Source organism: Fringilla coelebs, assembly GCF_963513975.1.
Source record: "Fringilla coelebs genome assembly, chromosome: 9".
NCBI lineage: Eukaryota > Metazoa > Chordata > Aves > Passeriformes > Fringillidae > Fringilla > Fringilla coelebs.
The window spans coordinates 10,328,775-10,342,771 of NC_140067.1; the positions used below are offsets into that span (position 1 = coordinate 10,328,775).

Genomic DNA, 13,997 nt, shown 5'->3' on the forward strand with positions numbered 1-13,997 from the left:
GCAGGCGCGGCCGGGCAGCCCAGGACCTGCCGCAGCGCCGCGCCGCACGCCGGGAGCGGTAGTCCAGGCCCGCGCGCGTCCCCTGCCGGGCACCGCGCACCGGCAGCGCGCACCGGCAGCGCGCACCGGCACCGCGCACCGGCACCGCGCACCGGCACCGCTCCCCGCGCGGGGCGGGCAGCGCCAGCGGGAGCCGCCCGCAGCACCGCTCCGCACCCTCCCGCTGCCACCTCAGGGGCACCCCCGTCCCCGTCCCCATCACGGGCACACGCAGGGGTTGGACGCGCAGCCCATCGCTTTATTGCTACAGGAAAAGGAGACTGTACAAAAATAGAGTTTATCCCTCAAATTTTACAAATAATAGAAAAAGGATGCGGGGTGCACGGGGCGCTGCCCAGGGCTTCAGTGCAGCGCTGGGGTTAAATTACACCCGGCCGCTGGGGGCCCAAAGTCATAAATAGGAGCTGCCGCTCGAGAACAATAAATAAATAATTTAGAGTAATAAATAGTTTAGTGCCACAGCACCACGGAGCAGCGCGGGGACCCTGCCACTACCCTGGGAACCACGCAGGGATGGGGGTCCCAATGGGTGTCCATGAATAAACACCCTGCAGAATACTAGGGTCTGCTGCTGGTCCGGGTGCAGACCCCCACTCCACTCTGGTGCAAACTGGCCCCACTGCATCCCTGCCCTCAGGGACACCCCTGCCCTGCACGACTGACCCCAGGGTGCCCGAGGGGACAGGGAGGTTTTGCCCCCTCTGAAGCTTGAGTGATGCTTGGCCCCTGGAGCACTGGTGCAGGAGTGCTGCTGATGGACACTGAGCGGGCAGACCCTCGGGAGTGGTGGGGATGGTCCATACTCTCTTCAGCTCGTCTCCCAGGGCTGAGCCAGGACCCCATGTAGCCGCTGGCACCAGCTGCTTGGCACGGAGCAGGAGCGGGCTTGGCCACCCACACCCCAGTCATGACTCCATCTCACCTCGGTTCTTTGTGGCCACGTAACAACAGGGGCACCAGCCTCTGCCAAACCCTTGTTCTGAGCAACAGTGCCACCGCCTGTGGCAAGCTGGAGTCTGTCGGCATGTGTCGAGCTGGGGCCAAGCCAGCGGCCCCCTCCTCAGCCAATACAGCTGCACTCAGCTGCTGAGAGCTTCTCCACTGTCTGCCACGTGTTCTCCACATCCATGAAGGAGACAGCCTCATAGCGGGTGGGTCGGCAGCAGGGGTGGCTGAGGACGCGCTCCTGTGGCCCCGGGGCGATGAGCTGCTGCCGCAGCAGGCTGCCCAGCGTCAGGTCGTAGTTGCTGCGTGCCCGGTGGCAGGACCCGCTGCAGTACTTGAAGAGCACGATCTCGTCCGAGTTGAAGCCCAGGCCCAGGTCACGCACCTTCACCATCAGGTTGCGGATGTGGCAGTTGCGCCCGCGGGTGCGCCGCGAGGATTTCCCCCCCGCCTTTTTGGCTTTGCTGGCACCTGGTGGTGAGCGTTCAGCCCGCAGCAGCAGGTCCTCTGCCAGCTCTGCGGTGCCTGGGCTACCTGTTGTCGCGTTGTCCCCTGCACATGGAGGAGATGGCGCTGTCATGACCTATCCTGCACCCATCACCCTCCTTCTGAGCCTGCCGGTCCCCGCTGTGACCTACGCACCCCTCCTGATCACCCACCATGGCAATGGCTGGTGCCTGAGAGGGGGTGTGTAGGTGTGTGGGAGGACTCTTCCAGCCAAGAATCTTCTCATCTTCTCATTTCTAGGGCTCTGCCACATGCCCACATGAAGCTCAGGGCCCCATGTGTTGAGAGCCCCTCTGCCCAGCCCCAAAGTGCGGCCACAGCCCCACATGGGCTGGGGCTCCACACAGTAGCTCCCAACCTGCCCGTGCCCCCCACACAGGACTACCGTGCCCAGGCTGGGGGCCTGTCCCAAAACGCACCGTACAGCTGGCTCCAGGCAGCAGCAAGAGGTGCCTCCACACCATCCTCTGCAGACAGGCTGGCAGTGCCCGTGCCCCGTGGCGTGGGGGCTGCGTCCAGCGTCTCGTTGCAGTGTGGTGTTCGCAGGGTGCCTGTGGCCAGCCCAGCCAGCAGTGACAGGATGGCAAAGAACCCCCACAGTGTCCCCTCCTGCAACGAATCACAGCACAGCAGGGTCAGCCCCGACCAGGGCTCCTTCCCCACACCAGGAATGAGGCTCCATGAGCCGGGGATGGGGTCATGTAGTCCTGGCCATGGCAGCCAGACAGACCTGGGCTCACCTTGGGCTGCAGGTGCGTGGCAGGTCCTGCAGGCCTTCGCTCTGGTGGCCCCTGTCGCTGGTCCATGCTAGCTGCAAGTACAGAGCCTGGGGTCAGTGCCCACACAGGGTGGGTATAAAGCTGGCTGGCTGGGAGTTGGCACACGCCTCCCTGCTCTGGCCAAGCATGCCACCCCCTCCCTCACCCCCCAGAACCTCACAACACCTCCTGTACCCCGTTCATGGCCCACCCCTACCCCTCTCCTCTCCTGCCGTTGCCAGGCATCCTCACCACACCGAACACTCCTTCCAAGAGATTGGGCAGCTCGGGCAACCCAGCCTTTGTACAGCACATCTCCTCAGAGGCAATGCAGCCATGTCCTCGTGTGAACAGCCTGGGATGCCAGGCTGGGCTGTGAGGCAGCAGCTGGGGCTGGGAGTGCTGTGCGGGGGGGCCCTTTCCCATGGCCCTTCCCTGGGAATGTTTTTCTTGCTCACAGTGGGAGCCTGACCTTGGAAACTCCAAATCCATTAGCACAGGGTCCTCGGGTGCAGCAACCCCTTGGCCCCGCGCTGGCTCCCCAGGCTGCTGCCTGTGCCAAGCTGGGACACACACCCCCGAGCAGCCTGGATGAGTGGGACTGCAAGGGGCAGGATGCTCAGGCAGGTCCTGTGGGGACACAGCAGGGTATGGAGTACCATGCTGGGCTCACTGTAGTCATTCACCCCAACACCACAGCTTGGCATCCACTGCCCTGATGTGCAGAAAGGCACTGCATCCCTGCTATGTGTGGTCCCAGAGAAGCAGCAAGCACGGTCTCAGGGGAGTGATGTTTCCCAGGAGGTGTTGCAGCAACTCCTGTTTGCAGCCACATCTTTGATTCCTTCCCCAGCTCCCACCTGCAGTGCAGGGATGCCCCAGTGTCCAAAGCTAGGATACCCTGGCTTTGAAGGGCTTTAGAGGTGGTTCCAAAAGGGGTTGTAGTTTCCTTGTCCCATCTGCTGCATATCCTATCTCTCAGGATGGGACTGTCCCCTTGAAGCTTAGTGACGTTCTGCATTCAAGAGTTCCTCCATCTCCTCTATGACTTCGGCTTTGCCCTAGCATGTCCTAGTTGCTTCCATGGCCAAGGAAGCAATAGGGGATGGACACATGCTGAGGAGAGCGCTCCTGACCAAAAAAAAAGTGAAAGCACGTGCCTGGGCACTGCTGGGACAAGAAGAAGACCTAATTTCTTCCAGTCCCTCTAGCATCTCAGGGGATGGTCCCCAAGTCCCATTTGCGGAATCTGATGCCACCCTGCACTGGCCACACCGTGCCACGGGTCTGTAGTGGGCGCTGCCAGGCCCATGTGTCCCCTCCAGGGGCCGTGCACCAGGCGGGATGCGCCCCCGGTGCCGGCAGGGCTCGCACCGTCCCTTCCGGCCACACCAGCCGCCACAGCCTGGGCAAACACAGCCCACGCTGCCCTTCGCTCCCGTGGCGGCCCGTGGCCCCACGCCAGCCGCTGCCGCCAGGTCATGGATTTCCCAGGCCGGCACCGCCGGAGGAGCCAGGCGAGGGTCCCTGCGCCCTGCTGGAAAGGGACGGACTCCCCTGTCCTCGCTTCCGCGGCCGGCCGCCCGCCTACGGTCCCTCCGCTCCAGCATCCCGGCGGGACGGGACGGGACGGGACGGGACGGGACGGATCAGCCGGTGCAATTCAGGCTTCTCCCGTCCGGCGGCAGCACGGCCCCGGACTCTGCAGCGGCAGCGCTGCCGACGGGGCGCCGAACGAGGGCAGCCTCCCTTCGCCACCGGCAGCCCCAGAGTCGAAGCAACGGACTAACACAAGCAGTGCTTCCTCAGACTCGGGGCCCCGTCCACGGGGCAGCTCCTCGAGCGCGCAGGACCGCAGCCCTCGCTGGCCCCGCAGCCCCGCTCGGCATCTGCTTTCGTCCAGCGCGGGCAGGGCTGAGCCGAGCACCTGGGCACCCCACGGCGGTGCCAGACCTGCACACCCCGCAGTAGACCCCCATGTCCTGTACGGGGACATCTGGCTGGATCTCCCCCAGACACGGCTGCCAGAGCCCTGCCGGGCGATTCATAGACACAGGGTTTTTTCCCAGGGTCGGAACCGAACTCATCCATCTGAGCACCTGTCTGGACCCCCGCCACATGTGTCCCCCGCCCGGGGCTAAACAACAGCAATTGTTGGTGCAATCCTTGAGCAAGCCACCTCACACTCACTCGGGCAGAGCCCGGCGAGAGCCCCGCTGCCCGCCCTGTGCACGGGGCGCTGGGAGAGCATGTCCCGTGGCCGCACCGGGTCCCCGGGGGAGGCAGCGGACACTCGCGAAGTGCATCCGCGCGGGCCGAGCGGGTGCCCCAGGCCCGCGGTGAGTGTCTCGGCTCACGGAGTAGCTGTGTCAGCCCTGCAGCCGCGGGCCCCACCTGGAAGCGCGGGGGGATGCCCAGAGACCCCTTCGGATACCTGCGGGCACCGGCGGAGGCCCTGCATCCCTTCGTGCTGACCGTGGTAGAAGAAGTGATGGGGGTCCGAAATCAACCCCACGTATGATGAAGAGTGGGCACCCGTCCCGTAAAACCTTAGAAGACCGGGCTCGGACACGCGGGACACATGGCAGAGCCCAAACTCGGCCCCAACTCAGGGACAGCAGAGCCAGGGGTACAGGGTACCCCCGCCCCTTGCCTCTCGCCTGCCCACCGCCCGGGGCGCACACCTGTCCGACGTGCCCAACGGGCCGGGCGAGAGCCCAGGGAAGAGGCGGGAGAGTCCGTCCCCGTGCCCCTCGGGCGCCCGCAGCGGGGTGCCGCCTCTCCCCGCCCCGGCAGGGAACCCCGGCCCCGCCGCGGCCCCCAGCGCTTCCCGCCGCCGGGTCGGGCTCGGCACCCCGGTAGCCGAACGGGCGGCACTTGCCCGGGGGCTGCCCGAGACCCCTCACCGGCCCGCGAATATTGCCGGGAGGCGGGCGGCGAAGCGGGATCCCCTCGTTCCCCCCGTAGTCCCGGTACGAGCCTTCGCCGAGATTCGGGGCCGCCGGCAGGCTGGGGCGGGCGCTGTCGCCCGCCACCCCGGCCCGCACTCACCGTGCCCGCGGTGGGGACCATCCCCCGGGCCGCCGCTGCCCCGCATCGCCTCCGCTCCCCGCCGCCCCCCGCCGCCCGCCGCCGCTGCGCCGGGGCGGGGCGCTGGCGGGGGCCGGCGCTGCCCCGCCGGCACCGACTCCCGCCGCTGCTCCCGGTGCCGCTCCCGCTGCGTCTCGGGGTGCGGTGGCGGCGGCGTCAGGCGGACGAGCAGTGCGGGGCACCGGCGGCTCCATCCCGCTCCCGTCGTCGCTGCCGGTGTCAAATTCCAGCCACCGTCACCTGACCGGCGGGGCGGGCACCGGCACCGGGACCCCGACTCACACTGGCAGCAGGATACCAACCGGCACCTCGATCCGCACGTAGTGGCACCGGGACTCCGACCCGCACGGGCGCCTGGACCGCACCGGGATCAGGAGGGCACCGGAATCCCGCCAGCAGCAGGATCCGCAGCCCAACCCGCTTCAGCACCGGCTCTCGCCGTGATCCGCACCGCCTCCGAGCTCCCGCGGAAACTCGCACCCCTCCGGGAACAGCACCGGGACCCCCGGAGGCACCCGACCCCCGCTACCGCCACCTGCCCGTCGGCCGACCCCCGGGCAGGCGGACCCGTAGCCTGGACGAACGGACGCCCCGTGATCGGTGCTTCCTGCCCCGACAGCGCGATCACAGCGCTACCCGGACGGACACACGGACACGCTCGGGAAAGGGTTCAGCCCTTCCCGGAGCGCTCCGGGAGCAGAGCCCCACGGGGACCCCACGCCCCGCGTCGGAGGGCAGAGCCCCGCGGGGGACCCCTCGCACACGTGGGGATCCGGCGGGGATGGGCTGTCGGGCAGAGTCAGGGCTATTCCGGCAGCTCCCGGCAGCGGCGGGGCCGGCTCGCGTCCCAGGCATCCCGAGCTGACTCGGGTCACCGGTGTGTCTGGCGCTCGTGTCCGGCCCCGCCGGAGGAGGAGTCCGGCCTCCCGCCCGCCCGCGCTCCGCGCCCCGGTCCTCCTCGGCTGGGCCGCCCGCCACCGGGCTCCTTACCTCTGCCGCCGCCCTGCCTCCCTCCGCCGGGGCCGCCGCTGGCCCCGGGGACATGGGGGCCGGCTGGCGAGTCGAGCCGAGCCCGTGCGAGTCCTTACGTCACCGCCCGGGGCCCTCCGCGTCCATCCCGGGGCTCTCGAGTGCTCCTTGCGAACGTGCCAAATCCCGGGGCCGCCTCCGCTCGGCCCCGCTTCACACGTGCTCCACCGGCCGGAGCTGATCTCCGGGACGCGCCCCGGGCCAGGCGGGCCCCCCGGGTCCGGCCCTCATGGCTGCGGGGTCCGAGGGCGCCCGGGCGGGCTGCGCGCCCCGCTACGCCGCCGGCCGTGTCACCTGCCCCGGCGGCGCTCCGCCGCCTCGGCGCTACTCCCTGGGCTTATGCAACTCCCCGGCTGGAGCGGGGCCAGCGGCTCGGTCGCCGGCTGTGCCACGGCTGCACGCCCAGGTCGCCCCGGCCCCGGGCCACCTGCGTGGCTTTAACCTCCTTCCCGCCGCCCGGCAGGCCGGGCCCCGCGGTCCCGCGGAAGGGTCGGATGACCGCTCCTGCAGCCACCTGCGGAGCCGCCGCCTCGCCTGCTCTCATCTCCTCGGATTATCCGGCGCGGGGGTGACAACTCCCGCGTCCTCCTGCGACATCACCTGCCAGGGAGTGTGCGGGCACAGGCGGCGCCCACTAAGCCGTCCCTGCCACCACGAGCAGGGACAGCGGAGGTGGCACGCGGCCCGGAGCGGCTGCTTCACCTGCCCTGGAGCGGCACCGTGTGGCTCCGGCTCCCCCCTTTCAGCCCCACTCCTGTCCCGGCACAAGCATCTTGACCTAGTCTGTGGCTATCGGTAGCACTGCGTGGGAAGGGGGCTCTGCCGTGGGACTGCTGCTCCACGGCCGCGGCCCGGGGCTGCTCCCATCTGAGATGTCCTCATTGGCATCGGAGGCAGTGCCCGTGGATGCCTCGGCCCAACAGAGTTTTGGAGGCACTGGTGCATCCCTGGGGTAGAGAAACAGCTGGGAGCAAGTGACAGGCAACAGGTTCCTCTGCTTTGCAGGGCTACATACTAATGCAGCTGCCTGCTTGGAAAATTTCAGTGTGAGTGGCTTGTCCTGTTCCAGGTGCCTGGCTGTCCCCATGGAGCTGGGTCTGGCCACAGCCTTGCCCATACTAGGGAAGCTGCCCAGGCAGAGAAGGCTGCCAATGAAGGGAAGGGCTGCCTCCCCCACTGATAACCCTCAGGGCTTGGAGGCAGCCTCGGGTGTTGGCTCAGCAGAGGGGTTATCCCATCCCCTCCCACCTTGCCTAGGTTGGGCAGGTCTTCATTGCCCAGGACACAGCCAGAAAGTTGTGAGCCTGTGATGCTGGGTGTATGCAGGGGGCTGTGTGGGACATGGCACAGGGTATCCAGGGCACCCAGAGAGGCGAGCCCACAGTGTCTCCAGTCATGTGGAAGAGGTGGTTGTGCAAAGCCTGGCCTCTGTCCTCTTCCAGGTGTGCCGCCTTTGAGGCTGCTGTCCCAGACACATGGAGGCACTGGCTCCTTCCTCTGCCCTTCCTTCTTGTCCTGGGAGACATAAGCCTGCAGCTGCTGTCAGCCCCACTAATGTCCTACCAGCAGCACCTCCTCCCTGGCCTCCCACAACCATGGTGGCAGGGGATGGTATGTCCCAGCTATGTGCCTCAATCTTTCCCTGCTTTCCTCTCTTGGGCTCCCATGAGTACTGGCTCTGCCCTAGGGTGTGCTGGGCATGGCTCAGGCTGCACAGGGTTCTGGATGCAGGGCAGGGCTCCAGCTCCACAGGTCTCCAGACAGAGGGGTGACCTGCTCCCTGACTGCTGCTGGCACCACCTGGCTTGGTGCCTCCCAGGGCACTGCCTGTGCCAGCCCGTGCTCCTGCACCCCTGGGGCTGGGGTGCCCCCAGGTGCCTCGTCTGGTCTGGAATAAGCCCTCTGAGCTGAGCCAGGGCCTGCTGTGACATCTGTCCCTAAAGGTGCCACCTTTGCAAGTGGCAGGACGGGGGTGATGCAGCCCAGCCAGATGGCAGGACTGAGCACGTCGTGACTGCTGTCCGAGGCCATGGCTGGGTGTGACAAAACATACGTGGGAGAGAGCTGTGACGCAGGCTGTGTCCCATCTCAGCAGTGACGTGGCTCTTTCAGGGATATCTCTGAACAAGTCTCCTTGTCTCAGCTGACCTTAAAGTCCTCGTGTGCCCTGCTTCCAGGCTCTGTGCTCTTTTCTTCCTCCGCCCTCCCACGGCGAGGACAGGGCATGGGCCATCCCTGGGGCTGCCTCAGCCAGATGGCAGTGGTGGCCCTGCTCTTTAAATGCTAGGAAAAGAGAAGGGATGGAAGGAGGATTTGAGCTGCTCCAGCATCTCCTTGAAACCTACTACCATGCATCAGGGAGGGCTGAGCAGTTGCTTCTCTGGTGCCCCATTGGTGCTAGCAACAACCCACCCCTTGTTTAGAAGCTGGGAGGTCTGGCAGACCAGTCACTCACCTCGAAGTAGCCTTCCTGTGCCTCCAGGCAATGGAACTGTCTCCAACATATCCTGTGGCTCTGGGAGCCTGGTGGCATCACCAGGGCTTGCCTAAGGGGTTACACTCTTCCAGCTGGGACTTGGCAGGTTTGAGAGCTGGACACAACCTCGGTCTCTGGCTTCCTAAACCATTTCCCTTTCCAGGACACTGTGGTGAGAAGGTCACTTGGCTGGACACCTGCCTTTGTCAGGGCCGCACCCAGCCCGACTGCTGCTGTGACCCTTGGCGGGAAGACATCCTGCTGGCAGGGAGTCCCCAGGAGAGCAGGCATAGTCACAGGCAGCTTGTCACAGGCAGGACAAGCTCTGATGCCTGCGTATTCCAACACTAAATGAACCCAATCCACAATCCCCTCTCCCACCCCTCAAAGTTGCCTGCAAGGAGGAGCACAGCCCTCTCCCGTCCCCAGCACCAGGCCAGTGGCATTAGCCAGCTGCAACTCCTGGCAGCTAGATTACTGTTCCAGAGGAGTCAGCAGTGAAACCAGGCAGGGGACAGCCCAACCAGGGGAATCCCTCTGCCTCCCATAAAAAAGGCCCAAGGCAGCAGAAGAAAGAGGCCAGCCAAGCTTGTTTGATAGCTTTATTGCTTCTGTGATATGACTGAATTGATGTGACATAAGCCGGCTTGGAGGAGCCTGCAAGACTCTTACCCTCCCTGCCTAGAGGGAAAATGAAAAAAAAAATGCAGAAACTAAAACTAATTTTAAAAACTCATTGAGTTCTTGCATCTTGGCTTGGTACAGTACCGGCAAATGCACTGGTCTTTTCGAGACCCTGTGCAGGCTGTGCAAGGAGCCAGAGCCCAGAGGGGCTGGGCTGTGGCCCAAAGGGGCTCCTGCACTGAAGGACACGTCTCTAATACTGCGAGTGACACACGCTCGGACCGAGAGCACACGCCGTGCTGGTGCCCGTGGAGCTCAGCGTGGCGGCTGCCTCCCTGCCAAACACTCTGGAAGCCCTTGTCCGTGTCCAGTTCTGCCCATACCCAACCCAACTGTGCCCATTTGACACAGATGGCCCTGTCCTAACACCTTCCCCTGCTCCCAGCAGTGCTCACACTGAAGGGTGGCACAGCATGGCCAGGCAGGGCTTCTCCGCTTCTCCGTCCAAGGAAGGAGACATTGGAAGTCCAGAGATGCTGGGATGAGGAATGCTGGGCTGGATCCCACTGCTGCCTTATGCTACCAGGCCACGGTGCTTACCTTTGGCATGTGTGAGCTCGAGGCCATACCATGGCCAGGCCTAACAGGGTGAGCTGGTGGTGGGATCCCAATGCCAGTGTGGTGGGCACTGACACAAATGCACAAGCAGCTCATGGTGTGGTCAGCACAGCAGCAGCAGCAGCTCTCCAGCACCTCCTGTCCTCCAGAGCAGCACATGCAGGCTGCCCTGCAGCTCCCCAGACCTGCTCTCTGCCCTAGCTTGAGCAAAACCCACTGTGGCCACTGGCCCCTGATCTCCCTGTGTTTCCCTGGGCTGTCTCTAGGCAGGTTTCCTGCCACCCGAGTGGCCTTTCTGCACCACAGCGCATCAGAGGCACCAGGCAACCCCGCTCTATATTTAGGCTGTGGAGAATTCCCCTGGGCTCTCCCTTCCGATCTGACAAGGTGAGTCACTGCGAGGGAGAGGCCAAGACTCACATCCGTCCCACTGACCCTGCTCTGACCCGCGCGCCGCTCCGAGCTGCCGGGACCGCAGCGTCTCAAGGGCGGGAGGTGGCTGCAGGTGCACATGGGGAGGCAGCCAAAAGAACAGCACCCAGGAGCAAAACCCAGTGCTGTGCACTGCTCCTGGAGCTGGAGCCCCATCACCTGGCCATGGGCTGCTCTGAGCTGTCAGTGAGCCAGACGAGAGTCTTGGTCCCCAAAACGCTCTTTCCTTCTGCATGCACGTAGTCCTGACCTGCCACAGTCACTCTGGACCATGCACTCATCTATTCAACTTGGACTCTTCTGCCTGGACACCCCTGTCAAGGTGGAGGGAAGGGCTTGGAGTCACCTTCCTGGTCTGTAGGGTCAACTTCCCATCAGGACCTGTTCACAGCTGTGGTGGAGAGCTGGGATGACAGGGAAGGCTGAGCGGTGGCCATGCTGTGTCCTTGGACCTGGAGCTAGGCAGTTAGAAGATAGAAGTGCCCTGGAACTTGTAGTGTTCAATAATGCAATTGAACAATCCTCTGTGGGGGTCCCAGAAGAGACACCAAAGGCTCTTCCCTCCTCCTTTCAGACGCAGATGCCAACTCTGCCATCTCAGCTCACTGCAGCCCATGGATACAGCCCTAGGGCTCTCATGGCAGCTGGTTAAAGCACCAAGACAGAGAGAGTGGTGTCAACCCTTCCCCAGCCACAGCCTCAGCCAGACCCAGACCAAGCATTCCCCCTGCCAGCATGGCTGGGACTCAACAGAAGATGGTCCCAAGTCCAGGCTGACACCCAGGAACTGCAAAGGGAGGGTTGCCTGGTGAGAGCCATGGAAATTCAGTCCCATGGAGTCCTCAAGAAGGAAAAACAAACTGGGAGATACTTAAAAGGAGTATCTGCCACAGCATATGTTCAAAAACCTGCTGCAACCCTCACAGAGCATCCTGAAAGGAGGCATGTCCCTAGGGGAATGGGGAGTCCCTGGCTGGGAGGCCAGAGCAGTGGGGATGGGATATGGGAGGGGTAAAGGGAAGGAGAGCCTCCCAGCATGCCTTCTGCAGCCCCAAAGCAGCAGGAACTTGGAGCTGCTCCCAGATGACAAGGGAAACAGCAGCCACAACAAGAAGCTGGGCAGAACTTGCCCCTGAGCAAGTTCCTTGGCTACAGGCACAGCAGGCAGGAGAGGCTCCTGAGGGAGGCATCCCACACCGCTCCGTAAGCAGCACTCAGTGCTGTCCTGGGAGCTGCCTCTGCCTGCAGCCTGGTCTCAAGCCATTCTGTACTGTTTGCTGGTCTGCCCCATGCCTGGGTCACTGCCTGCCCCTCCTGCACACCCCCTTGAGGGTCTCAGGTCCAAAGCCACAATCCCTGCAATCAGCAGGTGCAGAGTTGGTCTCGGGGAGCCATGCGAGCCCTGCTCTCAAGCATTCCTTGCCCATGCCAGGGTCACGCTCCCTTCAGTCCAGAGCAAGGCAGACTGCAATCCTTGGGCTATGTCAGACACAGTGTCAGGACCTGAGCCCAATCCACACCCTTCTGGGATCCCCCTCCACAGACCCCAGCACCAGCTGGCTGTGTGCCAGTGCCTTGACACCCGGGTACTGGGACAGTGCCTGTGGGTGCGCTCCAGCCTGCTCCAGGCCAGGAGAGCACAGGAGCCACTTTCCACATGTAACAGCTCATTCTCTTGGCAACCTCCCTTCTGCCCACGCTCTTCAGGTGGATGAGACCACCCTGCTGCCCTCGCACTTGGCCACGTTGATCAGTTTATTCCAGCTCCTCTGAAATACGTATACAAATCAAATGTGCAAATAGTGCATCTTGGGACCAAGAGGGCAAAGGAAGGACGTGCTCCTGAGAGCAGGAGGAGCAGCAGTGCTAGAGCAGCACGGGAGGAGCTTGGAAATGGAGTGAGCAGGGGCCAAGCAGAGGGTGAGAGTTCCCATCAGGTTCCATCATCATTGAGGTCACACGTCGCTTAAATAGGGAACATGATTGAGTCTGGAACGTAAAACAAACATCTTCAGCAGTCTGCTCTCAAACTGTAAAGCTTGAGATCTCTGCTCAAGATCTGACCTCCTTCCAAAGAATAAATTACTCCCCTCCCACACAAAACCAAAGCAAGATGCTGTCCAGAAACAGAGACACAAGTCTGCACGGACTCTTCAGGGGCCCTGCACAGCAGGCACAAAGCAAGAGGCCTGAAAGCCTTCAGCACAATGGGGCAGGCTCCCCTGCATCGTGACAGACAGGAAGGTGGGAAGGGTCTGCCATAGGCAGAGAAAGCCACTGGCTCCCTGCTCCACCTCGGGGTCAGGGCAGATGCAGAGCAAATGGCTATGGAAAACACAGCCAAGTCAGTGGCTGTTGTTGCTGCCTCTGTGGAGAATGTGAGGAAAAATGCAGAAAAACAAACCCATGCTCATCTCCATCCAGAAGCTCCAAGTGGAGATTGAGAGGAAGCCATTATTCTTCCTTCGAATCATAGCAGCACCAGTGACACCGAAGTTTTGGATGGATTTGTTTTCCTGGGAAAGGTCAGAGGCTGGTGACAATGCAGATGGAGCATGAAGAGGCCAGGTTTTTCACAGGGCTGTGCGCAAGCAGACTTTGCCTCGTACCTTGGTATTTCTAGTATGGTTCCAGCAGAGTCTTTTAAAAAATAATACTTTGTACATTCAGGCTTTGCTGCCTTGGGGCAGCATCACCTCCCATTTGGCACTAATCGTTGTATTCACAAACCTTTCTTCTCTCTCCTGAGTCTTTCCTGTCTAATTCAGGATGCAGAAGATCTGTCTGTGATGCAGAGTTCAAGAACTGTCCACTCAGCCCCTTGCCCACCTCCTGCCAGCTCTAGGCCTGGAGGTGGGAGATGTGACCCTCGTGTAGACTAGCAATGCAAGAGGGTCTTCCCAGAGCACCTGGGCATCTCTGTGTGTCTTCAGTGAGGTGGGATTCTTGCAGGGGGCTGCCAGTGCCTGCTCCCAGAGCTGCAGCGTGTCTTCGTCTCCTCCCTTGGACGCAGTGGCTGCAGCCACTCAGATCCCACTGGTTAGGTCAGTGATGACTCGGGCTTTCACCAGCTTTCTCAGAAATTCCTTCTCCCGCTGGATGTTGTGCGTCCAGGACTGGAAGAAAATGAGAGAGACAGGAGGTCAGCAACTACCCTGGCCAAGCATGCTCCTGTCCCTCCTGCTTGGGGAGACTGTCAAGGACACAGATCCTGCTGCAGATCAGAAGAGCCCTTGCACACCAAGGTCCTTCTTTTATGTAAAGCTGACATAGTCAGCAGGGTCAGACCTGTGTATCTAAGGTAGAAAGTTTCCCCGTGGCCTGGGTGAAATTTTTTGGCATGGTGAGACCTGGGCAATCCAGGTCCCTTGGGCAGATGTGCCACCCCAAACTACTGCACACAGGAGTCCAGCAGCACAGCACTGGTGATGGTCTATGCCAGGGAACAGAGCTGGCAG

The 13,997-nt window shown here is 62.7% G+C and overlaps 2 protein-coding genes across 8 annotated transcripts in view; both read right to left on the reverse strand.

Moving 5' to 3' along the window:
• Positions 1 to 285: 285 nt before the first annotated feature.
• On the reverse strand, positions 286 to 6,490 carry ARTN (artemin). Of its 3 annotated transcripts, none has more exons than XM_084211758.1 (4): positions 6,351 to 6,490; positions 2,253 to 2,323; positions 1,932 to 2,121; positions 286 to 1,557 (listed from the first exon to the last, which is right to left on the reverse strand). In XM_084211758.1, the coding sequence occupies exons 2-4, from the start codon at positions 2,316 to 2,318 to the stop codon at positions 1,121 to 1,123; spliced, it is 693 nt and encodes a 230-aa protein (XP_084067884.1). In that variant the 5' UTR covers positions 2,319 to 2,323; positions 6,351 to 6,490; the 3' UTR covers positions 286 to 1,120. The 3 variants fall into 3 exon arrangements, with proteins under 3 accessions (XP_084067884.1, XP_084067883.1, XP_084067885.1); XM_084211757.1 differs by lacking the exon at positions 6,351 to 6,490 and adding an exon at positions 5,322 to 5,508; XM_084211759.1 differs by lacking the exon at positions 6,351 to 6,490 and adding an exon at positions 2,743 to 2,801.
• Positions 6,491 to 6,970: 480 nt separating this feature from the next.
• The window catches only part of ST3GAL3 (ST3 beta-galactoside alpha-2,3-sialyltransferase 3), a 173,100-nt gene continuing 166,073 nt past the window's right edge, over positions 6,971 to 13,997 (reverse strand). For all 5 annotated transcript variants that reach the window (XM_084211755.1, XM_084211754.1, XM_084211753.1 and 2 more), the window contains one exon: positions 6,971 to 13,655. In XM_084211755.1, the coding sequence (XP_084067881.1) occupies positions 13,566 to 13,655 (90 nt within the window). In that variant the 3' untranslated portion in view covers positions 6,971 to 13,565. The remainder of the gene's footprint in view (positions 13,656 to 13,997) is intronic.

Excerpts from the sequence above, each read along its gene's own strand:
- ARTN (XM_084211757.1), bottom strand. The coding sequence starts at position 5,367 with ATGCGGGGCAGCGGCGGCCCGGGGGATGGTCCCCACCGCGGGCACG. Across the intron at positions 2,324-5,321 it reads TGGTCCCCACCGCGGGCACG|CTAGCATGGACCAGCGACAG; the intron begins GTGAGTGCGGGC and ends CTGTACTTGCAG. Across the intron at positions 1,558-1,931 it reads TGCCTGGAGCCAGCTGTACG|GGGACAACGCGACAACAGGT; the intron begins GTGCGTTTTGGG and ends CTCCATGTGCAG.